At 38.2% G+C, this 27,744-nt stretch overlaps 1 protein-coding gene across 1 annotated transcript in view; it reads left to right on the top strand.

Annotated features, from left to right (window-relative positions):
* The window catches only part of ZFHX4 (zinc finger homeobox 4), a gene marked incomplete at both ends in the record, with an annotated part of 125,672 nt that overhangs the window by 94,849 nt on the left and 3,079 nt on the right, over positions 1-27,744 (top strand). The window contains 5 exons of the mRNA XM_082315045.1: positions 7,218-7,334; positions 13,561-13,706; positions 13,848-14,048; positions 16,947-17,064; positions 17,905-23,301. Of these exons, the coding sequence (XP_082171171.1) occupies positions 7,218-7,334; positions 13,561-13,706; positions 13,848-14,048; positions 16,947-17,064; positions 17,905-23,301 (5,979 nt within the window). The remainder of the gene's footprint in view (positions 1-7,217; positions 7,335-13,560; positions 13,707-13,847; positions 14,049-16,946; positions 17,065-17,904; positions 23,302-27,744) is intronic.

The following is a 27,744-nucleotide window of genomic DNA, read 5'->3' as shown; positions in this document are numbered from 1 at the left end:
ACTGGAGGGCTGTAGTTAGCTACACGACAAGATATAGTAGAAGAATTTATTCAGGTCAGAAAAAAGTATCCTTAAAAGTGGAAATAAAGCCAAAGTGATGTTGATAAAACTGAACATAGAGGTTGGCTAAGAGGATACATGAATCTACCTAGAAAAGCTAAACAGGAATTGTTAAAGTATCTCAGAAATAGAAAGCTAGCAGAAGACTCATTAAGTCTGCTAGACCACCAGAGGATAAAGAGTCAATCCAAAATGATCAGGAGATGGCAAAGAAAACAAATTCTTTTGCTCTAGTATTCTCAAAAGACAAAGGAGAAATATATGCAATAACAGACTTCTTTACAGATAATTTCAGAGACATACTGTTAGTGAGCCAAAAAGAGGTGAATAATTCAGAAAGAAAGTCTGGAAGATAAATGTGAAGGATTTTACAGTGTATTTCAGAGAGAAACCCAAAAACTGAGTCACTAATAAAATACGTCATTTAAATGACATTTAAAATGAGCTGTTAATTAACATTGTAGATGTCTTTGTAAATACACTCTAAAGGATTATTCTGGAAATTGTGAATGGGAGAGCCAATCTCACCCTTTCTATGATGTACTGGAAACTCAGCTCAAGTAGGAGGTAGGAAAAAATGTGAGAAATCAGGGACAGTAGAAGCATTTGTATATGAAGGGACATTGAACAGCAACACAGAAAAGTAAAACAAGGCTGAACAAGAGGTATTAAAAAACCCATGAATGATACTGTGAAGATCTAGTATTTTTCTTTTATTCCCGCAGGCTAGAAATGAGCACCCAGTAAACTGGTGAAGGTCATGAGAAGACTCTCATTGACTTTCTGAGCTTTGGGTCAGGCTCTTAGGCTTAGGTTCACCCACCTAACTTCCAGCATTTAGCTGCAGTGTCAAGGTGAAAAGTCTCCACTCCAAACGCTAAACTTCACTCTAAAATCCCTCTGTAGTCAGGAAGGAATTAGACAATTCAGCCTGTGTAAAGTCTCAGTTGTGCCCTGAAGATACCTGTCTCTCCCTCCATAGGGAGGAAGCTTAGAGCAGTGCCTGGAATTAGGCAGAGTGTATCCAGTGTGTTGAACAAGAATTAACAATGAGGTTTAGTTTTCTTTTCTAAACAACCTCGATGGAAATGTATTAGTCTTCAACTCAGACAATGCTAGTGCTTTTCATGCCTTATGCTGATGGAGGAAACAGCAGTTTCTATGAACTGTAATGGCAGCCAAAAGAAAAGTACCGATCAGTTGGAAAAGTTACACTATTCTCAATATAGATTCATGCTTCGATGCCTTTCTAGAGATGGCCAAGTAAGAAAAGTATCCCTTTTTGCATAATAAATGATTAACTGTACATCTCCAATCACATCTGGAAAACATTGCTGAGTTTCATTCTGAATAGCTGACATTCTCTGTTAATGGTTTTGTCAGCATATGCTTCTTTTGCCTCTTGCAAAATATTTCATAAAATATTAATGTAGAAATAAAACAACAAAAATACAAACCACAGATTTTCAGTAGGGCTCAGCATAAGTTTACCAACAGTTTTTTTCCACATTTTACACCATTATCAGAGTAAAACATATTTCTTCTCCTGATTTACTCTGAGACTATGGAAGGGAGACTAGAAAGCAGTCAATCCAAGCCAGCAATGAGAGAAAAGGAGAGCTTGCTCAGCAGCCGGACTGGAAAGGACACCCCACCCCTCTAAACTTCTGGGGAGAACATTCCTTTTCCTTCTCCAGCAGCTGGAAGACGACTGCAGTTAAAGAAAAAAAAAAAAAAAGTAGAAAAAAATAGCTTAGGAAATAATAAAGTGTTGGGCAGATTAGCTGGTAATAATGAATCTTTTCTACCTTCAGAATCTAAGAAGCAAAAAGTAGGGTAGATGAGAGCTGTCTCCCTCCAGCAGCCACAGGGGTGAAGCTGAGTATGGCAAGTGGGGAATACTGGCTGCTGGGTGGAGTGGATGGATAAAGTGGGTGTGATTTGTGACACTCCTTGGGAAGGAGCCACCACAGCGCGCCCTGTTCAGCCAGCTTTGCAGTCAGCCTCCGCTGACACAGTAATACATTACAACCAGAAGAAAATAAGCGTTAGACTGCTATAAAAATTCAAATGATGCACCACAAAACAAAATGGTACAATTTGATACTAACTGCCGGTTAGCAATTTCTGGTCAATATGATGATCATCACTTAATTATAGGCTTGTTTGTGGGAAGTTCAGCCTTCTAACAGCTATAGTTTTAAATATAACACAGTGATTAGAAACAGTTATTAACAGGTTGGTGCCGTTATGCCCCTTGAGTCCTAAATGAGAAATTAGAAATCCTGTTTGAAGATGAAATACGACCACTAGAGGATGCAGTCAAGATCCCGAATGAGTGAGTCATTCTGTTCCTCACTCATGCTCTGCAAGACCAGCCAGAAAATAGAACAAATACTTTCTGGAATATTTGGGTGAATAAATGGTAATCCAGAAGTCAGGGAGAATTTATCAACTAAGCAGTGTAACTAGGATAACCCAGAAGTAAATCCACAAGCCCTGCTTTTAGTTAATTTTTTCTTCTCTTGCATATTCTGTGGGTTTTTCTTTATTTTCTTTTGTTAGTTCTTCCTCCTTTCCCTCCATTATCTGTTGTCTGTCCATCCCTCCAATCCACCCTTCTGTTATCCTTTGCTAGTGTTTACCTTCTCATCCTGACAGTTAATCTCAATAAGACATTCACTCTACCAGTTGAACCTGGGGTTCACCTGTACTGAACACTTACGGGTACTTTTGATTCAGTTATTTATTGAACATATTGAATAACAAACCCCAATTATTTTTTAAAATCTCTCTCTCATTTCATATTTATTTACTTACTACTTTAGTCGATTGATTTATTCTTTCCCCATCCATCCGGCCCTCAGCCACAAACACTTGCTTAATCTTGCTTTCTCTCTCATAACCACAATTACTCACCCACAACTAGTAGATCATCCTTATTTAGGAAATTACTTGCAATTTGGAGAGGGCAAAAGGGATACCAACAACAACAACAACAAAATCCAGGACCAAAACAGGAACTACTAGCTGTTGATTGATATATCAGTGATGTAAAAAAAAAAACCCCAACCAAGATCAACCTTGAAAATAATATGTTTCTTAAACAGACTTGAAGACAGACTCATAGTGCTGCTCATCAGTAGGGAAACTTCTCTGATAAAAGAGAGGGAAAGGTGATTGATGTGCCTCCATGATTATCAGAATTCATTTAAATTGAAGGAGAGAAGATTGTTTCAACTCAGCCATGTCTTGTTTTAACTTTTCAGTATTTTATTTCAAAAAATAGTATTCATTTCTCTGTACCTTCCTTTGGCCATGGTGGATGCATTTGTTCCTTTATTTGCATCTCAGTAAGTCAGGATTTTCTAATCTGTGTATGAATATTCATCTAATTTTGCTGCTGGTATCTGCTATTCAACTTCTCAACTGCTGAGGCCTGGATTTTGCAATTGAATTCATCACACATCTTGATTTCATTGGGCTGGGGAAGGTCATAAGGGTCTTCCTTCATAAAATCAGTATAGAGTTGGGGCCTGAGAGTGTAGATTAACATATTAAAGTATATGACGTAGAATATATAATATACAATATCAGCTGATTAACATTACCTCTGAAGTTTAACTTTTCCATTTTTCCTTATTTTACAGTTTTAGTGCAGACTGCTAGCCTTATTTTTGTGTTTCATTCTAAGTCAGTTGTGAGGAAAAAGGTTGATAATGGCTAAACTCAAGAGATCCAACATCAAAAGAAATTTTCAACATTTGGACAAAATAAAACCAGGTGTGAATAAAATATCATATTGCAATAGTAAGTGTTATTAAAGCCATTAAAGTACATTTGAATCCAGTGTTCTATTAATTTTCAAAGCTGACATTTGTAAATGTATATAGGCAGGACTTTTGTAAATTAAAAACAGAGCATTAGGACTTGTTCTGGAATCTGTAGCACTATCATACTGTATTTTGTTGATACATAATAATTCATAATTTTGTGTCTTTGAGCAGCAGCCATCACATTTTTGTAACTGAATAGTATCCTTTTGGTTAGCATATTAAGTAAGAACAAAAATGTTACTAAAAAGACATGTTTGTAGCATCTTGGCATAGGTATGCAGTGTCTTTGATAACACACTTTGTTACGTATCCTCAATATCTGTTCTAACGAGTGGTCTTAAGGATTTTTCTTGTATAATTTGCTAGCTGTTTTTAAGTTAGAACTGTTCTGTTTCCATCTTGTCCCTTTGATAAATGTCACGACAGTGTGAATCTTAGCCTTTCTGTAATTTTGAACGAAAATAGGAGAAGTTGTATTATCATTTCTGTCTATGAAATTTATTTCTGAAGTGAATGCCATACATATTTCTGAAATGAATGCCAAATGTATTTTCTAGAAGTGAGTGCCATTGAAAGCCAAGGCAGGCAATTTATACCGTGCATAATAATGATATTAATTTTTATGGTGTGTATAAGTTACATTTTGATTAGTTTTTTGCATGATTAAAAATTTGCAAAGCCTTTATGGCCCCCAGGAGCCTACCTGTAATAAACAGCTCTCACCTTCCAAACCATAAAACAGGTCTGCAGTACTTGAACATTAGAGCTAATTGCCTTGCTACATCAAAGGGAGCACCACAAGACTGAGAAAAATCACAGAAGGGGGGGTGGGGAGCAGGGGGCAGTTTCACCTCTAAAGGTTATGTGTTTGTGGCTTGGTGGAGCCCTGTAAAGTTATGGCCTCAGAACTGCTGTTTGCGATTAAGTTGATGGGGAAAGTCTATCCCGCAATCTCTCCCTGCTGCTGACACAGAGTCTTTGTTCACATTCAGATTTCTCAAACTGTTGCCAGGGTCAGGCTGAGGTCAGACACCACGATGATGTATAGGAGAACATGTCTGGGAATTTCTCTCACACTTAAAACACATACCAGAAAAACAGGAGAGCACCCTGCAAAAATTGTCTGATGAGACCCAGATGATACTGTAGCTTTTCTTTTAGTACCTTCATAATTTTCTTTCTCTTTGCCTGACACACACACAATGTTTTATTAATGTGTGCCACGATAGCCCTTACAATTTTATGTCCCCTCAAGATAAGGACACTCAGTAGTAGCACTTTGACACTTCATTTTCCAGCCCAGGGGGATTGGGCCAGTAAATCTAGTAAAAGAAGCAATGCGTCCGTTCCCAAGGATGAGTCGAAAAGGGATTGCCATCGGCTCCGTGAGGCCATGGGGCCTGACACTGGATACGAGCCTCATGTGTGCGCGCTCGGCATTAACACAGCCCGAGCCAGGCATGATCACAGGCTCGCAGCATCCCGAACCGCGCTCCCCCACCACCCTGACAAACACAGCCCTGCTTCCAGCTGCGACAGGGATGCCTACCATGTTTGATTAGCTATCATCGCGGGAGGGGGCGGGGGACCGCAGGGGGGAGAGCGCTGAAACAGCACGGGGGGGGGGTCCATTCTGATGGAAATTTTTTTTATATGCAATTATTTTTAAAAGAGGGGACCATCTTTCTCCCTGTATTGTTCCAAAAAGTGGACACACATGCTTAGTCCTGACCTATTGTATTCTGATGTCAATGCAAAACACATTGATCTGTGGTTGAGATTTTTTTTTTGTTCGGTTTCCAAAATTGCAGCTGTGTTTTTCTCTTCCTATTTACAAAAGGTTTCGCAGAGAGTTGAGAATCGGATAGGTTCGCCACATCGATTTGAGGATTGTTTGCCTAGGCATACAGTTTCAGTGCATGGCTGGCAAGTAAGGCACTAAGCAGCAATTTTTTTGTGCTCAGCTGCTACATATGACAGAGGATATTTCATTCGGCTGTCAGAATGTTATTAATAAAACATGGGGTGCGAAGAGGGCCACTATTTCCCCTTTCAATCACTATAGCATTTACAATGAAAATTTTATGCAGTGTGTAATTTTCAGTTAATGCTTGACACTTAAAATGTCGGTAGCTGCATTTTGTATGGTTCCTGAAGGGTTAATTGTATCATGTTCCCTGCATAAAAGCTCTGCTTATCAAAAGTGAATAGAAGAGTGTATGCAAATGTGTGTCTGTGACCTTTTGCCTTTCCAGGGTTAATTTATATGGTCATTAAAGATTTTATGAAATTGAGCGGCCTGGTGCTTCGAATCCCATTTTACCTTCACCTTCTAATTTATATAATTCCTACCTGAACTGGGAAATATGATTTTTATTTTTTTTGTGTGCTGCAATGAAAACAGCATGCTGTGCTGTAGGGAGTTGCAAGTCTGGTTATCTGGCATTACTCAGATTGCTAAAAATTCATTAAAATGTGACATCAGCACAGTGAGAGACAAATGATCACAGGATGAAAAGGAACAGTGGGCCTTTCACGGATTAGTGCTACACAGCCCCAGCATAGAAGCTAACTGCATAAACAGATTAATCCACCAGTAGCAGCATAGCTAAGATTTACCGAATAATTAAATGGGCTTGAGTTACTGTGAAGATTTCCATGTAATCCAGCTGGTGTGAACACGTAAGTGAGGTGTGGGTAATGCTGCTTCCTCAGAAGCCATAGACCAAGTTGCATCATTTATCCTGAATGGCTCCCCCTGGAGACAAAATTTGAGACTTCTCCCGCAAAGCCAGAGGTTTATATTTAATACAGTACCTAATACCTAATACTTACTTACTGCAATTAGCGGGATACTGCTGCACTAATAGGATTTATATTTGAATCCCCCCCCCACTTTTTTTTTCTTTTTCTTTTTTTTTTTTTTTTGGCTCCAAGATGCATTTTTACATGTGCTGGCTTTTGTTGCGGCCCATGTGGTGTGTATGTCCATGCATGTGCACGTATTTTAACACAAATCATTCATTCAAAGACTACGAAATGACAGGCTTTAAATCTGTCACACTGGTGAAAGCAGGTACTCTGATAAAGGCACAATTAGAATTTCTGGATAGATTTTGAAATATTACAAATTATTCGTAATTAATGTCCAACCTCTTTAAAGTGCTATTCTTTCGCTTTCCCTTTTCTTTCCCCCACCCCTCCTTCCCCCTATTTTGCCACCCTCTTTTCATGCTGTTCTTATTACAGGACATACTTTTAAAATGTTGTTAAATGGTCACTGAGTTTCTTTTCTAAGATCTTTTCTGTGCTTATCCACAGAAGAACAAGGTGAAGATACAGAAGGGTCTGCTAAAAGTACATCAGTGGCTGTTGCTGATGATAAAGACTCAAGTGAGAGAGACAATAGTGAAGGCAAAAAATCTTGTAAAGACTCTGGTAAGATGCTAGACTTTTGTCTTCCCCCTTTTTTTAACTTATGAAATGCTCTTTCATTTTAAACTGTCTGGACATTCCCACTACTATTCATTGCATGTGCATTTTGCATGTGATTTCTATCAGTAGCCTCCCATTGACCTATTTTTAATCATAACCATCTGACAGGATAGATGCGGATAAGTTGAAGAATATTACAGGACGACCAGTGAGATTATTTTTTAATCAAATCAGTTTGTGTGCTTGTAATTTTTTAAGCGCCTTTCATTAATCTTAGCTGTACTTGTGATTCCTCTGATGGCATATTAATTTTTCATAAGCATAGGATTAGGTACCACTTGAATTTTTTCCTCAATCAGGTTTTGCCCCCCTTTTAACCCAAAGAATGTGGGGGTTTTTTGTTATTATTATTTTTTGCTCTTGCTCTCTGATCAGTTACTCCCAAGAATCTGGCCTCTTCCTGGGCATTTATTTGAGGCATTTAAAAAAAAATACACAAAATCCAGTGAAAAAGTTTACAGATGATTCAGCCTAAGAAAGAGGAAATATCATTGAAAACGGATTATGGGTTGGGTAATTTTGATCTCCTGGAATAGACAAAGCCCAGTAATGAAAGCTACTGTCTTTGAAAACAGAACCCCTATGTCATGACATTTACTTGTGCACAAACAAACCCAGGGCCAGCATCTGGTGTAGATACCCAAGGCTTTTTCTGTGTTTAATTTGGCAAATATGTGACTTCATCCATGCTTTTTATGTATGAGATGGAAATCTATGGTCACAATGAATATTACATTGGCTACTTTTGCCTCACGCTATACCTAGTTACATTATGTTGGATTCACTGAAGCAGAAGAAGTGCTGAAACAGGTTGAAGCCTATTAGTTTCAGGTAGTCATATATCTTTTCCTTGTATGCCAATGACAGCAGCATACAAAGGAGGTTGTATTCTCTGTAAAGACATATAGTTGTAGAGAAAATATCATTTTACCTATGAGTTTCTTTACACTCAAATTCTCCCATACTGTAATTTGCTCTTTACATACTAAACATTTTTGGATTTATTTCCAAAAAAATATTACAGATGGCCCTTTCTATGCCAAATCAATTCAGAAGACTGACTTAAAGATTAAAGCTTCCTTTAAGTTTGCTTGTTGATGTGCTAAGGTCAGCACCCATCATGGTTTAGACCCTGAGCTCTTCTTCAGTCGCTTTATTTTTTGAGATCAAGAGACTGAAGAAAGGCCGATGATGACAAGGATGATGTTGAGCAAGAAACTGTGTTGTGGTTTAAAATATATATCCCCCTTAGCTGGCTCCCTGACTTGGTAAAAACTGTCTGCAGTGCAGTAAAGCCATACTCCCAGGCCGGCATAGGTCCTCCTGTGCAGTCTCATCAGGGGCTGGCCTGGACACTCACCAGGAGAGGGGTGACAGCCACCTGCAGCCTGCATGTCCTACCATACACTCTGCCTAGGGGACGCTGTGACCTGCTTCAGGGAGTTTATCAGCTCTCTCTTTTTCTTAGACAGGTCCATTTATAGTTGTTCAAGAAAGAATACGGTATTAAAGCTCCAGCCAAAAAAAAAAAAAAAGATGGAATCTAGAAAAAAATACTGAAGGGGAATTCTCAAAATTCCATCAGGATTAGCCGCTCATAAGGGCTAAGTTTAATTAGGACAAACCTATATCCAGATGCCTACTGGGTGCACTACAAAAAACCAGCATAATTGTTCTGCATTCCCGTGCCAGCAATTACACAAATAACTTTGCAGTAAGATTCATATAAAAACAAGGGCTGAAATACATGATTGCCTTTGTGCTTTGCAGAAAATAGTTTGTACTGTAAAATCCTAAATCTTTTAGAAACTTTTATTTTCCTAATCTAAATTAATTCTGCATATGTAACGTTCAGGCCATCATCTTAATTTTCACTCAGCTGACAAGTATTTCTAATGACTGCATAACTGCTTATGTATAATTGAATGTTAATTTGGGCTTTCTCATGAATTGAGTGTTGCAAGTCTTGCCAAAGAAATCACAGGAAAACCAATAAATTAATCACAATACTAACAAGTTAGACAGGAAAGTGGTGTGACCCCTCTTTAGCATAGAATCTATTAGACGAGAAAGGATTAACATGTATTTAGTAGCAGTATGTTTGTGTAAGCTGTTGTGCTGTATTGCTTACCTTATCTCAAGGAGTAGAGCTTTCAAAATGAGACTTGGCAATATGCAAGTTATATTTGTTGAATATTCATTCAGAATAGAAAAGCCTACTAATGCCTCATTTATATTGTCATTTAAATCTAGTGCCACTTTAGATTAATTATAATCCAAATTACAGCTCTATGCAGTGCAAGAATTAATATGGAATTTATCCAGATTAATACATTTGCATTGAAAATGTAATATGTCTCTGCCATGGCTAAGGGGAGCACTTTTTAATAAGGTAGTAAACATGAGGAAGGATAGAAATTAACCTTCATTATTGCAATGAAAATTATCCTTTCATTCTACTCTAATTAGAAAGAATACTCTACCAGTAATTATAATTTTAGAATTATTTTGAGGCTGAATAACATCATCTGATGTGTCAGAAGTCTTAAATTATGCAATCTTTATCAAATACATAGATTCATAAATAAGAAAATAGTATTTCGATTATGGCTTTTCCAGGATTTTTTTTCATTAGTATGCGTATTTTATTAACTTTCTCCTTCTTGTTAGTCAGACAAACATTTTTATTTTTATTTTGGGGTTTCAAAAATATTACGAAGGTGATGGCATCTGAATTGCAGTGAATTATGTCATTTTTATATTAGCAATCTTACAAAATAATTCTGTAACCGACAGGCAATCATTGACTAGTCTATTTCATGGCACTTATTTGTAATTAAACTTAGTTTTTGAGCTAAATGTATTGAAATTACATTATTCATCTGAAATAATGCAGTATATTTTATATTATAAAATAAATTACAGTTGTGTTTCACAATTAGTAAAAAAACCTAACAGATAGTGTGTCTCAAGAATAAAAAGTGTGTATTTAAAACGTGAACAACTGGATTTAGTCTTTTCCTACAGCTGCCTAGTAAGAATAGCATGCCAGTGGAACATTCACCTATGAAAACAGTGCCATACGGCATGCTTGGGACCATAATATTTTCTCTCCTCTCTCCCTCCTCCTTCAATACCCTTCCTATAAGACTCTAACTTTGTTCAGCCTCCCTACAGGAAGCTCCTTAAAACAGTGAATTCAACACGGAAAGCAGAAAGTTGATATAGCAAGACAAGGCACTGAGTTTTAATAGCTGGATCATTCGCTTGCGTAAGGAGATGATTTCCTTTGGTTTTGGCACATATGGTCTGGCTTGGGGGGGGTTTGGTCCTTCCCACGTGCAGTGGTGAGTGGCATGCCCATGCCAGAGGGAAGAATCAACCTCTCCTTTTTTTTTTTTGCAAAGCTCACCATAAGTCACAGACTCGCTTACTTTACTGTAGGCCAGATATAACTTTGGTCATTTAAGAAGTAACAGTGCTTGAGTTTGAATGAATCCAGAGCAACAACAACAACAAAAACAACAAAGCCTCTGTAAATTTTGACAGTTTATATAAATATCATAGTAAACATAGTAAAAAGCTGTGCTTTGTTATGCATTTATTGACCCCAGCACAGTGTTTTATAACTCTATGGTTTTATTATATTAACCGCAAAAGAAACTTTAACCAAAAAAACCCCTTGTTTTTATAGAAACAAGAACTATGTGTTTCATGATTATTATAGGCCCTTTGAAGTAATTAAATTATTCCATCCTGTGGTGGAAGATGATGTGTAATATTAACCTTGTGTGTGCCCAGGCACACACAGAGTGCACTCCAAGCTAAATTTCACTAGCAGTTAAATACCACTGCCGAAACACTGTTAAATGTATTTTCACAAGTGGATTTTGAAGCAGAATTTGGATCTTAATTTCTGTAACAGCCTGTTGAGAACAATCTAACATGATGAGGGGAAGATAAGGCTGAACTGGGGTTTTTTTTTGGCTTTTAAATTCAGCTTCCTGTATAGCAGTGTGCATTTATACCAGCTGAGATTCTGGCCCATTTGTCTTTAAAAAGGGACGTTTTAAAAGTGACATGTGATAAAGGTAAGAAACAGTAGTCAACTGTTATATGTTTTTGACAGTTGGAAATGAAGAGAGGTTAATAATTTGAACCTATCCTTCTAAAACCTGAGAAGCAACCTTTCTCTGCTAATATAATATGTCACTTTTTTACTTCCCATAATTCTCACAGTAAAGACATTTAAATAATAAGGGTGTATTGCCAAGTAAATACAGATAGGCCAGGGAGTACTGTATTATCATAAACCAAAGTGGGTAATAAAATGGTGCCTTATGTGATTGCATCATGTAGATTTTGCCTTTAAGCATCGCTAGTCCTTCAGGTCATCAGCGCAGCACTGACTGAGCAGTCTAAATGAGGCCTCCAGGATCGGTTCCTGAGAGTGTAAAAATTCAGTGGGGCTTCAGAAAGTGGCTTGTTCAGATATTAAACCAATGTTGACAAATTGGTCATTAAAAGTAGGGAAATATGGCAGAAATAAACTTTGATTTGAGCAAGAACATGCAAAAATTACTGGTCTAAATTGCACCAAAAGAAATAATTAGCAACTTAGGAATGAAAAACAATGTGTGGGGAAATCACCATTAGTGTATAAGTCATAAAATATGGTTATGTTTTTTTAAAAAAATGCCCTTCAGAAAATGTCCCTGTATGATTCAGTTTTCGGTTGTTTATTATTGTACCATGAGGATTTGGTATTTACCTTGAAAACTGTTCCCTTGTTTTACTTCTCTTTAATGTTGCTCTTTTACTATCAAACATTGCACAAAGTCTATATGAAAATAATAATAATAAAAAGTTATTGGTTTTGTCTACAGAAAAATACAAGTATTTTCTTTGTTCATGTTTACTTTGTTGCCAAAACATCCATGACCTTATTTTTAAATTAATCCTAGGTTATTGTGCAATGAGGTGCAATTTGTTCATTTATATGAACCTTATGTGGATTGAAAAAAATCAAGATAAATCTTCATGCACAGCATACAATCAGATTACCCCTGGACTATATATTTACGTTGGGTCTGATAGCAATCAATGGTTTAGCTTCATTGCATTTCAAGATGTATTTGCACCCAGTGTCCAGTGATAGTGTCCTCACCCTGGAAATAATTTAGTTGCAAATTGACTGGAAGATGGTGAAAATTGAAAGTTAAAATTAGAAATACTCATAATAAACAGCAGAAAAAAGGTCAGATGATGCCGCACTATGATGAGATTGGAATGGTTGGTAAATGAGGTTTTGTGTTTGTCGTGAGATGTATGTGACATGCCTACCCAATGCTCTTGTAATATCCAGCCTAGCAGAAGAGATTATCTGGCAAATTGACGCTGGAAAGAATTTTCTGATGGACTGGGAAATTAGAATTGCACTCTTTCCTTTGATGTGTGCAAGACTGGGCCGCATTACACAGCTAGTTCAGGCATAATATTAAATATAGTATTTAATACTTAATAGTAGAACTATCTATAGAAAACAATCATATTCTGGTTTTGATCACAAATGCCAGACTATAAAAATTCACAGTGTAAACATCTAAGGCAATCCCAAATGACTGATCTTTGTATATAATTAATATTAAGTTAGCTCTGAAATCCTATTCTCCACAGTATTTCTTTTAAAGCCTCACTACATTTAGCTTCAGAATTGTAACCAGGCAGGAGTTATCAAAACAGCACAATAATCATATTGCTCAGACAGTTTAGAAAAGAGAGAGGGTAATTAAACAGCAGCAAATTAATTATTTTGGAAAACAGGATTTTTAAGCAAAAGCTGATTTGTTTTAATGTAATACACAAATTCATATTGAGCTGCTAAAGAAAGCACATTATTGATTAATCTTTAAAGGCAACCTAAGGTTATCTAAACAGTAGAGAAGAGTCCATTTTTAAATGTATTTATAGAGTCTCCATCAAGGATAAAAGTGTTTTTTCACCTTCGTGCTTATCAGAGTTGTTTTATTCGAGTGTATTTTGTCTCAGACCTTAAAAAAAAAAAAAAGACCCTCAAAGACAATACAGACCTTTGGAATCACAGCCTCTTTGTAAACCAGAATATTTTAAAACTTAAAATATGTTCTTAAAAATTATGTTTTCGGAACAGGAATAGTCACACCAGAGAAGGAACCCAAAGTGAACACTGTGGTAGGGGCACAACAGCTTCTTCTGGCAAAAGAAGAGGATGGTGCAGCTAAAAAATCAAAGCCTCCAGAGGACAATAAATTTTGTCATGAGCAGGTAAAGGAAAATGTAACGATTTAATTGCATTCTAGAACTCTTTCAAATAACTCAAGAATGAAACAGAGATGATATGCTGTTAAAATAGCAATAACAGCAAGTTATAAAAAGCACACTGACTAATAGCCTGCATCTTAATTTGATTTTTTTCAGTTCTATCAATGTCCTTATTGTAACTACAATAGTAGGGACCCAAATCGTATCCAGATGCATGTCCTGTCACAGCATTCAATGCAACCTGTTATCTGCTGCCCCCTCTGCCAGGATGTCCTCAGCAACAAAATGCATCTCCAGCTTCATTTGACCCATTTGCACAGTGTGTCCCCTGACTGTGTGGAGAAACTGCTCATGACAGTAAGTGTTCCAAATACTGACGCACATGCTACAGAAATGTACTTGGGCCTCCGGGCAATGTATTTGTTGTGATATAGTATTCAGGTAGCCCGAGGAGGGGAGTGGGTCAGGACTCTCATGTTCTGTTGCCAGCTCATCCAGTGACTGATATCCCTTGAGAAAATGACTGAAGGTGGATTTCAAAGATGCTGAAAACCTGCAGTTCCTCACTGACATTAACCTTGGAAAAATCAAGACTGTCAATGTCTCTAAGTGCACACCTGTAAATTGGGTCTAATAATATCCAGATCTCAGAGGTATTGTGACTCCTGTTTGTAAAATAACAGGAGTTGCCTGTAGAATGTAGTTCCCAAACGTAGAAGAATTCCTGTGTATAGCTGGGCTGTACTTGCATTATATTACTTGGTATTCACCATAAAATATCAATAGCGGATATCAATCAACTGGAGAACACAATTGTCTTATTGTACAGAATGTCCTGTTTCTTACTTTCTGCCTCTGCATAAAAGACCCTTTAGTTCTTTTGTGAATAAAATGTGAGTACGAAAGAGAAAGGCAAGTCCAAGAATAGGTAGCAATCCAGTTAGGTCAGTTCTTTAGGATATGGAATATCTGATTTCAAGTACCTACCCTAGATAAGACAGGGACTTGAACTGGCTTCACCACCATTAGGATGAATGCTATAACCAACAAACTCTATTTGGAGGATGAATCCATTCCAACCTCACCAAGAAAATTGTGTTTTTCATTGTAAAATTGCAGAAACCATGTCAAAATAATAAATTCCTGTTAAAAATAATGATTCAGCACCATTTAAAACAATGTCAGTAAAGACACAACCAGGTCTAGAAAGTATTTATTATTACTTCATAGATTCAGTTAGAAAACAGACTTCCTAAGACACCCTGATTCTCGTTGTCTTGCCTTTTTAGAAGGACATGTGCTTGGAAATCTCAAGGATCCACCTCCTTAAAGATTTATTTCTGTATTCATAGACTCCTCCTTCATTTATATGGTTGTGGTTGTAGGCCTACCACCTCATTCCCAAGTAAAGTGGCAAAAAATAAGAAAGAATTGAAAGAGCTCTTGACTGAAGGTCTAAGGTCCCTTGTGCCTAGTGCTGATGAGCAAATATAGAATTGGGGATCCACAAAAGTAGTTTAAAGTTTACTTTCTTCTTTTCTTTCCTTTGGTTTTCTACTAACTATAGCTCTGCCAGACCATGTAATTTTACCCCACCACAAGGAAAATGCCATAGAGATTTAACTTTCCCAGACCTTTTTAGGAAACTGGAAAAATGTGGAAAAAAGCCCCTCCCTATTGAGGATTATTAGCTTTCTTCTCAAGTTCTCCATGATTCCCTCTATGCTGATAATGGGGCAACTTTGAAATCAATCCTCTCCTCTCCTCTCCTCTCCTCTCCTCTCCTCTCCTCTCCTCTCCTCTCCTCTCCTCTCCTCTCCTCTCCTCTCCTGGTACTGGGGAGCTGTCTCCCTGTTCCTGAGAGAAAAAAAAAAAAAAAAAAAAAGTTGTTTGGCAGAAAAAGAGATTGCAAAACATAATCTGCATCATCTAGATTTGTCCTAGTTGCTAACACTAATATGCTCTGTCAATAGCTGAACTCTCTGATGACAAAATAAATACCATTTATAGCAAATTTTTCTTCTCTGGGACATTTACAGTTACCTACATCATTTTTTTTAAAAAAGTCTTTCCCTCCCAAACAAAATGGATGCTATTAATGCCATGTTTAAATTAGAAATATACCAAGCCCAGGGCTTTTTTAAATATGTCTAGAATATTTTTTCCAATAGTCTATGGGTATAAATACATATATACATATATATACAGTTCTTATGTATCCTAAAAAAGGTTTAACATAATTTGTTAAACTGTTAAAAAGGAACAAAGGGTATTTCTACTCATACTCAGTAATGTATGTAGCTTCCATTATTATAGTAATTTACCACTCAGAAATCTGTCTTATGAATATTCTTGTTCTCTCTGTATGAAGTAAGGAAGTACTATCCTTATGTTAGAGATGAGGAGCTGCAGCATAGTCTGAACTGATTTACCCAAGGTCATTTAGACAGAATCTGGCAGTGCAGGAGTTTGAACTCAGTCCTGCTAATGCTTAGCCTGAATCCCTAGACAATCCTTTATTTCAGATATGAGTACGTTTTAAAGAGCTAAGCAAAAGGAAAACACGAACTGTTGAGCAAATACTCATGTCAACTTAACTAAATTGAGTACTATCAGACATCTATAACAGTACATCCTTCAAAGATTTCTGTCTATAATTTGAAAGCATAACACAACAGGTAAAGCAGTCTGAAGAAGATACATAAGGAATTGAAGACAAGAAAGAGAAAAATCTTATTTTAAATGGAAATAAGTTGCTATTTCTGTATGGAAATAAACTTACAATTTTCTTTCAAAGATCATGGAAAGTCCAGCATTTGGTTAAAAAACAATACAGGTGAAGCAAAGTGGGAATGCCCTTAGTCAAGAACTGACTGGTGAGCATATGTCAGCATGATCTCTGTCTTTGGAGGATGTCCAAGGAGAATTCCCCTGATAAATCCAACCAACCTGACATAGCCAGCAAAACCTTCTTTGCAATGACATTGAGACCAATGAAATATTGAGTGTATGTAGATCTACAGCATTACCTCATTGTGGATTATTTTGAGTTGATTCTCCACCAAGGGACACGCGATGCTCTGGATTTGTGGTCTGTCAGAAACCATTATCAAGGACTGAATTAAGATCTTGGTTTAGTACTGGCAGTCTTTGATACAGATATGGTGCATCTTTTGAATTATAATTTCATACTGTTGTATAGTATTAAATAGTATGACTTTTCCTGTAATAATACTCTGTTCTTGGTTTTCAAAGGTTCCTGTACCAGATGTCATGATGCCCAATAGTATGCTATTGCCAGCAGCTGCTTCAGAGAAATCTGAACGTGACACACCTGCAACCATTACAGCTGAGGGATCTGGGAAATATCCAGGTATGCAAGAAAAAGCCCAGGCATGTAAAAGCCAGGTATGGGCAATTTAGAATTTAGAAACCACTTGTTTCTTTTTCAGTAAAGTGAATCCTTTTTTGGCCTGTATATAGCCACAGAGATAAAAAGAGAAAAATAACAAGGGGCCTGAATTTGGCTAACTGCACCCATGCAGATCTACTAGGATGCACATGTATGCCACGTGCATGTTGCTTGTGGTAGTGACCTAGCCACTTTGAAGGTAAGACCCTCCTTGTTTAACCAGCAAATAAGACTCAGTCCTAAAAGACAGTGGCACTTTCACCAACATCAATGGGGAATGTTAGGCAAATGATCCTGCCTGCCTTTCCAATAGCGGATTTCTTATCCTGGACACCTACTGTATTCTGTGCCGGGAAGCTGCTTTGCTACCTCTCACAGCATGCTCCTCCCTCTCTCCTCAGACCACTTTCCTCCTCCTTTCTAATCACCTGTCCTACCTATTGACCCCATTTCTAATCCCTGCCTCTTTCCTACTGTTTTGTTTCTTTTTCTTGTTTGCTTCTCCCATTGTACCAATAAACTACCTTAAGACAAAGAGAAGCCCTGTGCCGCTCCTGGGCCACCTGCCACTGCCATTCTGATCATCATGTTTGGATTTTATTACTTTATTTTATTACTTTGTTTTAACCTCATATTGGTCCTGTCTGCTTCATTCTCTGGGGCAAGGATGGGTTGCTATACTTTGCTAGGTCAACACATGGCATACCAGGTGCCTCTCTTGATTTCTGATGAAAAAAAACATTACTACTATGTGCTATTCTCTTCTACTTGTGTAAAAGATGCTTAACTTTCTTTAACTAGGTGAAAGCCCTGTGGATGAGAAAAGTACCCCTGGGATCGATGAATCAAAAACTGGAATGGAAATCAAGACTGAGGAACAGAAGCCACCTAAGGAATCTACTGAAATGCCAGATTGGAATAAGGGCAGCAGTAAAGATATAAAGACCACTGACTCAATGACAGATCAACTAAATGAACAGCAGAAGAAGCAACAGCTCTCTGTTTCTGACCGCCATGTCTATAAGTACCGCTGTAACCATTGTAGCTTGGCTTTTAAGACTATGCAGAAGCTTCAGATACATTCCCAGTATCATGCTATTCGGGCAGCTACCATGTGTAGCCTTTGCCAACGTAGCTTCCGTACATTCCAGGCTTTAAAAAAACACTTGGAAGCAGGCCACCCTGAACTCAATGAAGCTGAACTTCAGCAGCTCTGTGCATCTTTACCTGTCAATGGTGAACTCTGGGCAGAAAGTGAAAGTATGGCACAAGATGATCATGCACTAGAACAGGAAATAGAAAGAGATTATGAAATGGACCAGGAAGGTAAAGCAAGTCCTGTAGGAAGCGATAGTAGCTCTATTCCAGATGATATGGGCTCAGAACCAAAGCGGACCTTACCTTTTAGAAAAGGGCCAAATTTTACTATGGAAAAATTTCTAGATCCATCTCGCCCATATAAGTGTACAGTGTGTAAAGAGTCTTTCACCCAAAAGAACATTCTCTTGGTCCACTATAACTCAGTGTCCCATCTACATAAACTCAAAAAGGTTTTGCAGGAAGCCTCAAGTCCTGTCCCTCAAGAAACCAACAGCAGCACTGACAACAAACCCTACAAATGCAGCATTTGTAATGTTGCATATAGCCAAAGTTCTACATTGGAAATCCATATGAGATCTGTGCTTCATCAGACAAAGGCAAGGGCTGCAAAATTAGAACCAAGTGGTAATATAAGTAGCGGAAATAGTGTAGCAGGGAATGTTAATAGCCCCAGCCAAGGAATGCTAGAATCTATGAGCTTACCAGCAGTTAACAGCAAAGAAACACATTTAGATGCCAAAGAATTAAATAAAAAGCAAGCTTCTGAATTAATTTCTGCTCAGCCTACACATCACCCACCCCAGTCACCAGCACAACTTCAAATGCAACTACAGCATGAACTGCAACAGCAAGCTGCATTCTTTCAACCCCAGTTTCTAAACCCAGCTTTTTTGCCTCACTTTCCAATGACACCAGAAGCACTGCTGCAATTTCAACAACCTCAATTCCTTTTCCCATTCTATATACCTGGGACAGAATTTAGCTTAAGCCCAGATCTGGGTTTGCCTGGTTCTGCTGCATTTGGTATGCCTGGAATGGCTGGCATGACAGGATCACTGCTAGAAGATTTGAAGCAGCAGATACAAACTCAACACCATGTTGGCCAAACCCAGCTACAGATACTGCAGCAACAAGCACAACAGTATCAATCCACCCAACCACAACTTCAGTCCCAAAAACAGCAGCAGCAAAGTAGCAAGCTGATGAAAGCAGAGCAAAATACCTTAGTAAGTACAGACTGCCAGCTGATAAAGGATATGCCATCATATAAGGAGTCAGAAGAAATTTCTGAGAAACAAGAGAAGCCAAAGCAAGAATTTACTAATGAGAATGAAGGACTAAAGGAAAACAAAGATATGAAGAAGCCAAAATCCTCAGAACCAGCTGTCCCACCACCCAGAATAGCTTCTGGAGCAAGGGGGAATGCAGCCAAGGCTTTGTTGGAGAACTTTGGGTTTGAGTTAGTTATCCAATACAATGAGAACAGACAAAAAGTGCAGAAAAAAAGCAAGACTGGTGAAGGTGAAAACACAGACAAACTGGAATGTGGAACCTGCAGCAAGCTCTTTTCCAACATTCTTATTCTGAAGAGTCATCAAGAACATGTGCATGGACAGTTTTTTCCATATGGAGCATTAGAAAAGTTTGCCCGACAGTACAGGGAGGCATATGACAAGCTTTATCCAATTTCTCCATCTTCTCCAGAAACACCACCACCTCCACCACCGCCTCCTCCACCACCACCACCTCCTCCTCCTCCAACTCCTTCTCAGCCTTCTTCAGCTGTGGCTGGAAAAATTCAAAACACAACTCCCACTCCTTTGCAAGCTCCACCACCCACACCACCACCACCGCCTCCTCCACCACCACCACCTCCTCCTCCACCACCACCACCGTCAGCCCCACCTCAAGTCCAGCTTCCCGTTTCACTTGATCTCCCACTTTTCCCTCCAATTATGATGCAGCCAGTGCAGCATCCTGCATTGCCTCCTCAGCTTGCCCTCCAGTTGCCACCAATGGATACTTTATCTGCAGATCTTACCCAGCTTTGTCAGCAGCAGCTGGGATTAGATCCCAATTTCCTGCGTCATTCTCAGTTCAAGCGTCCACGTACAAGAATCACAGATGACCAGTTAAAAATCTTGCGGGCTTATTTTGATATTAACAATTCTCCAAGTGAAGAGCAGATCCAAGAAATGGCTGAGAAATCTGGTCTTTCACAGAAAGTTATCAAGCACTGGTTTCGTAATACGCTTTTCAAAGAACGACAGAGAAATAAAGATTCTCCATATAACTTCAGCAACCCTCCCATAACAGTATTGGAAGATATCAGAATAGATCCTCAGCCTTCAGCTGTAGAACCTTACAAGTCTGATGCATCTTTCAGCAAGAGATCATCTAGGACTCGGTTTACTGATTACCAGCTTCGTGTCCTCCAAGACTTCTTTGACACAAATGCTTATCCAAAGGATGATGAAATCGAACAACTTTCAACTGTACTTAACCTACCTACTCGGGTTATTGTTGTGTGGTTCCAAAATGCACGACAAAAAGCTCGCAAAAGTTATGAAAATCAAGCTGAAACTAAAGACAATGAGAAAAGGGAACTAACAAATGAGCGTTACATTCGAACTAGTAACATGCAATATCAGTGTAAAAAGTGCAGTGTGGTTTTTCCGAGGATCTTTGATTTGATTACACACCAGAAAAAACAGTGTTATAAAGATGAAGATGATGATGCTCAAGATGAAAGCCAAACTGAAGATTCTATGGATGCCTCTGATCAAACAGTGTATAAGAACTGCACAGTTTCTGGCCAAAACGACTCATCAAAAAGCCTGGCAGTTACAGCAGCAAGCTCTGGCTCTGGTTCTAGTACTCCTTTGATTCCATCACCCAAACCAGAACCTGAGAAGGCTTCTCCTAAACCAGAGTCCACAGAAAAACCGAAACAAAATGAAACCATCTCCAAGCAAACTGATACAACTTCCCAAAGCACCAAACCAGTACAGTCTACTCCAGTAACTTCTGCTGACCCTCAGCCCTCAGCTTCTCAACCACAGCAACAAAAACAATCACAGATAGTAGGGAGACCTCCTTCTGCATCACAAACCACACCCGTTCCTTCCAGTCCTTTACCAATTTCAATGACTTCTCTACAGAACAGTCTACCTCCTCAGTTACTACAGTACCAATGCGATCAGTGTACAGTTGCCTTTCCAACTCTAGAACTTTGGCAAGAGCACCAGCACATGCATTTTCTAGCAGCCCAAAACCAATTTCTTCACTCACAGTTTTTAGAAAGACCAATGGATATGCCCTATATGATATTTGACCCTAATAATCCTTTGATGACTGGACAGTTACTTAATAGTTCTCTTGCTCAGATGCCACCACAAACTGGCTCATCACATACGGCACACCCTACTACAGTTTCTGGTTCCCTGAAAAGAAAACTAGATGATAAAGAAGACAATAACTGTAGTGAGAAAGAGGGAGGAAACAGTGGAGAAGATCAACATCGTGATAAGCGTTTAAGAACTACAATTACTCCAGAGCAGCTGGAAATACTTTATGAAAAGTACCTACTAGATTCCAACCCCACTAGAAAGATGCTAGATCACATTGCACGTGAAGTGGGACTCAAAAAGAGAGTTGTACAAGTCTGGTTTCAGAACACAAGGGCCCGAGAAAGAAAGGGACAATTCCGTGCAGTTGGTCCAGCCCAGTCTCATAAAAGGTGTCCTTTTTGTCGAGCTCTGTTTAAAGCAAAATCAGCTTTAGAAAGTCACATTCGCTCTCGACATTGGAATGAAGGGAAGCAGGCTGGTTATAGTTTGCCTCCGAGTCCTTTGATATCCACTGAAGATGGAGGAGAAAGTCCACAAAAGTACATATTTTTTGATTACCCACCATTGTCATTAGCAAAAACTGAATTATCAAGTGAAAATGAATTAGCCTCTACTGTATCAACCCCTGTTAGCAAAACTGCAGAGATGTCACCGAAGAACCTCTTAAGTCCTTCTTCTTTTAAAGCAGAGTCTAGTGAGGATATAGAAAATTTGAATGCCCCCCCTGCTGACTCTGGATATGATCAAAACAAGACTGACTTTGATGAGACTTCATCAATTAATACAGCAATTAGTGATGCCACAACAGGGGATGAGGGGAACAATGAAATGGAAAGCACGACTGGCAGTTCAGGGGATGCAAAACCTGCATCACCTCCCAAAGAACCAAAACCACTTGTGAACGACACGCTACCAAAAGCTGCAACTACACCTACAAATGAGAATACCGATGATAAATTTCTCTTTTCCCTAACAAGCCCCTCAATACATTTCAGTGAAAAAGATGGTGATCATGACCAAAGTTACTACATTACTGATGACCCTGATGATAATGCCGACCGCAGTGAAACTTCAAGCATAGCTGATCCAAGTTCACCTAACCCATTTGGAGCTAGCAATCCCTTTAAATCCAAAAACAGTGATCGGCCAGGCCACAAACGTTTCCGAACACAAATGAGTAACCTTCAGCTTAAAGTTCTCAAGGCTTGCTTTAGTGACTACCGGACTCCAACAATGCAGGAATGCGAAATGCTAGGGAATGAGATTGGCCTGCCCAAACGTGTGGTCCAGGTCTGGTTTCAGAATGCCCGGGCTAAAGAAAAGAAATTCAAAATTAACATAGGGAAGCCATTCATGATAAATCAGACTGGACCTGATGGGACAAAGCCAGAATGTTCTCTATGTGGTGTGAAATATTCTGCGCGTTTGTCCATAAGAGATCATATCTTTTCCAAACAACATATTACAAAAGTGAGAGAAACTGTGGGAAGTCAGCTAGATCGGGAGAAAGATTATTTAGCTCCTACAACGGTTAGACAACTGATGGCACAGCAAGAATTGGATCGCATAAAGAAGGCTACTGATGTGCTAGGATTAACGGTACAGCAGCCAGGCATGATGGACAGCAGTTCCCTTCATGGTATCAGTTTGCCAGCAGCTTATCCAGGACTCCCTGGCCTTCCTCCTGTTCTTCTGCCTGGAATGAATGGTCCATCCTCCTTACCTGGATTTCCACAAAGTTCAAACAGTAAGTTTATAAGGGGATGATTTTCTCATTTTATTAATTCGATCATCTTGCATAGTCACCATCCCCTTCTAAAATACAGCATATTGTGCATTCATATCATGCTTGTGACACTGATGTGAGTGGCTAAAAAGTACTGCTATGAGGTGTACTAAGTGCAATTCTCGATTGTTGCTGTAGCCTGGATGATATCTCTGATTTTGCAAAAAAGAAAAAAAGAATTTTAGTTGAAATCTAATTGACAGAAATGTTTTAGTCCATATTAGGCTTCTGTAACAAAAGCAATATAACAATAGCATTGTTATACTTTTTTTTTGTTTGATACTCCTTTAGGCAGAACTTGTGTTAAAAATTTGTATGTAATTTTTTTGTATGCAAATATTTAAAGTAACAACTGATAAAGCACAAAATGGTAATTCCCACATTAGCAGTTCATCAGGCATTTGGTCCACCCCTTAGACCAGTCCAGCCTGTTGTTTAATTCACAATAAGTATTTAAAATAAAATGCTGCCCAAGACTCTCTGTTATATTTCTGAATAATTGCCTGCTAAGATAAGAAGGTTTTTGTTGAAGGTGATTTGTAACGGCAGTTTCATTGTGATCCAAATTCCTGGAGCTGCTGAATATCTCCTACCCCTAGTTTGTAAAGTCATTGCAGACCTCTACCACTTCATTTGGGCTTGCACTTTTAACTGAACGTGTAACTCTGTTTTACTGACTGTTTTGACTCTTGTTTGACTCTGTTTTTTGCTCACATTGGGAAGCACTTCCTCTTGCAATGAGTTCCACTGAAGTTAGAGAATCAAGTTTTCTGCAGAATGATTTGTTTAGTCCTCAAAGAATGAAACTAATTTATTTTCTTGTATTAGGCTCCAATTTTGCAGTCAGAGTTCATTGTGAGTGCAGCCTTGCAGATTGAAGCTCTCCCATTCATCTTCTAACTTTGCACATTCATATCAAATATGTGCACAGCAGAGTTAGGGAGCTGGTTAAGACCCCTCACCTCATTTTATCTGGTAATTCCACTTGCTGTTGATGTCTCAACTTTGATTTAGAAAGCAACTCACTTTGGCAAGTAAGGTAGGGGCTTGGTCGCTAGTGTTGTTAGACATACTAAGACTGTAGCAATGTCTTCTCTCCTACCCAGCTTGCTTTGATTGATGATGATCATGTTATTGTTTCCCTAAGTGGTGGTCAAAGCATCTTGTTTTTCTCTTCATTGGATCAGAATGGCTTTCCTTCCACAATGGAGTCTCTGGCTGAGTGCCCTCTGGCTTTTGTCAAACAGTTATTGGCACAGAGAGTGCATATAAAGGAAATATAAAGTTGCTGTATTTCCTTCTTAATGGCATACAGTGTCCAGGTTCAAAAATGGCTGGTCGTTGTTCATTAAAATTATAGATATGGTTTCTATATAACTTTGCTAAATAGCTTTGGTTAGGTTGACCTTCAGGTAAAATGGGCTCCAGAAAACTCAGGCTTTGTCTATACTACTAAATGAAACTTGCTTGGGAATATATTATTACATTCTTTTACTCTCAAAAACAGGCAGTCCCCATGCAAAGTGAGTTTTGGGAATGGTCATGGACCCTTGATAGCCTCTCAGTTGTGCTCAGGAGTTGTTTAGGAGAATGCTAGTTGGTCCAGGCCAAAACAGTGCCAGTGACAATTCTTAGTGTTTAACTTTACAGATGGTTTAGCTTCAATTTTTGGGAAATGTGCCTTGGTACTGTTTAACTTGCTAGTATCAATGTAGCCTCAGAGTCTGTAAATTGTCCCGTTAATAATACAAAAGGTATTATTACAGGCCAACTGGTCCATAATACTTCAATTTTCAGATTTTCTAATTTCCACCAAATATCTCTTCTTTGAGATAAATATAAATCATTAGTACCATAGCATACACAGGGCATTGCCAATTGAGATGGATTTTTATCTGCTTTCATCTTGCACATTCTTAGGGTTAATTAGCCCATTGTGGGCAAAGCCCACCGTGTAAGCTAGCTAGTAGAATCTTGTTGTTAACTTTTTCTTCTGCCATATGCTAAATAGCCCCTACATCCCCCTTTTGTTGCCTGGCAAATACTTGCATGCATAAATCTTCATTCTCTAATGATACATAAAGAAGCAGTCATAGTGAATGGAAAAAAATAGATTATTTTAAATATTCATCATAAAAAAACAGTAATATACTCAGATGTACTTCAGTACATGCTCAACAATAGCATTTTCTGCACCTAATTAACTCATTTCTATTTTCTTTACCCTGCTTTTGCTGATAGTTCACATTCATATTTGATGCTAAGAATTGTTTAAGAAGTATCTTTTTGGAAGCAGGCTTCCAAGCAAGCTTTTATTTGGCTACAGTTCTTCTAGCAGCGCGTATATTCTCAGCCAGCAAGACAATTGTTCTGCATCATTCTTTGCATGAAGGATTTTCTGATTTTTCCTCTCCCTGATGACTCACTATCCTATACTTCAAGTCTACTTCTTGTGAATTCCACTGCAAGTGTGTCATTTCTTCTCTTTTGGACCCAATCCCAAAAATGCACTTCAGAAGAAGTCTGGTGGAGATCCCTTATATTCAAATATTTACCTGTTTTCACTGATGCTTACAGGGTTGATGATAACTGTATTTCCTGTGGCAAAGCCCATCCATTCTGTCCTACATGTTTGTTTAGAGGACAATGTCAACATTAGTAAGATCCTCACTTTTAAAGAATATGTTTGCTGTTTGCTAAGACAGGGATCTGGTGAAACTATAATAGTAAACATCACATTTAATATTCTCTTTTGTGTTTCTTTTTCTTTATTCATGCTAGACAGAGAAATTAGCCTGATTGATTAGTTTCACTGGTTAATACAGGTTTATGAGGGATTTCACTTTCATGTTCTTGCATCCAGTATTGTTTACGGGTTTCCAAAAAGGTACAAAACCCAGCTAAATTTTGCAAAATACTATTATTTTTTAAATGCAATATTTGCATTTACAAAAGTTTTAAAATGGAACACTTGAAAATAATGCTAAATCACAAAAGATGGAAATATTCAAACTATAGTTCATTTTATCTTCTTTATGTAGTGCTCAAACTGGACTTTTATTTGCAAAGATTATTAGATTTGTCAAAATAAGATAGCTTCATTTCTGAATGAAAGGATCCATTAACTTTAAATTCACTTATTTTGTTCTAAAACAAGTGGGTTTTAATGTCAGAATTATTGTGTGGCTTTAGGATGACATATCAAAGAATCCGCTCACCTGTGGGATACGTTTCTCTAGATAATGTAATTATACCATCTTGTGGGCATCAAATGCCGAGCAAGGTCTTAAAATTACTGCTATGTTTGCTCAGCAGAATTCCTAATATGGAGTTATTTGGTGGAATTCTAATTCATACAGAATTTTAGTTCTGGCTCGTCTTTGTTCTTCAGGCCCCTTCTTATTTTCTAGGTGACTGTAGATAGAAGAGTTCACCTGCTGTTTGCAGCTGTTCTTAAAATTCACATTCTCTTTTCTTCTTACCTTTGTGGTTTTGCCTATGATCCCTTACAGAAAACTAGTGCTTCATCTTGCTTCTAGCTATTAATACTGGTTCTATGAACCTTTTAATGTCATCATCATTACCATAGGTTCTTTGCACATCACTTAAGCCTGGGCTGCCTTGAAGATTCACAGCAGCTTTTTCCAAGAATGCACACATCACTGGGTAATATGTACTTAGTGGTTTTTGAAATCTTATCAAGAGAGAAATTTGATTCAGCAGCAATTACTTTCCTTATTATTAGGGCACTAAATTCTGTTCTCTGTTTGCTTTTGGCCCATTGGTAGCAGTTTCATTTTTATATTTTTAGCCCTCTGATTCCTCCAAGAAAAAGAGAAATCTCTCCTCTTTGATAGTCACTTGAAAGAGTTAACGGGATTAGAATGTTTCTTCATGATTAGTGAATTTTCTATTCTGCAGCTCTCATGTCTGGAAATAGGGGGGGGGAGGGAAATTAGTTTCATCGTTTTCTTCATTTAGTTTTGGATGCCCTCAGTACCACATTTAACTTCCAATAAAAGAGGTGGATTTCACTATTCTATTGCAGCCTGTCCAGATATTTAACTGAATTCTGTGCATTTCAACTAAATTCCAAAGAATATCTGGAAAATAGAATATATCTTGGCTGCTCTGGGCATCATCAGTGTGAGTAGACTGAAGGCAACATGATGTGTAAAGGTTGAAAAGGTTAAGAATAGAAAGAAATTGGAAAAATCCTAAGTAGCTGACAAGCCCAAGTAACCATGACAAAGCTGGGGCAGCAGTTCACACTAATTGCATCATTCATACATTTTCCATCTACAGTATTTATCATTTAATATATTTTCAGCAGACTCCACACACAATTGCATGTTACTTCCTGTTGAAAGCATAGGGGCAAGCAACAGCATCCTCAATGTTATT

The sequence above is a fragment of the Platalea leucorodia genome (genome assembly GCF_965183815.1).
Source record: "Platalea leucorodia genome assembly, chromosome: 1".
NCBI lineage: Eukaryota > Metazoa > Chordata > Aves > Pelecaniformes > Threskiornithidae > Platalea > Platalea leucorodia.
This window is presented reverse-complemented; position numbering and strand designations above follow the sequence as displayed.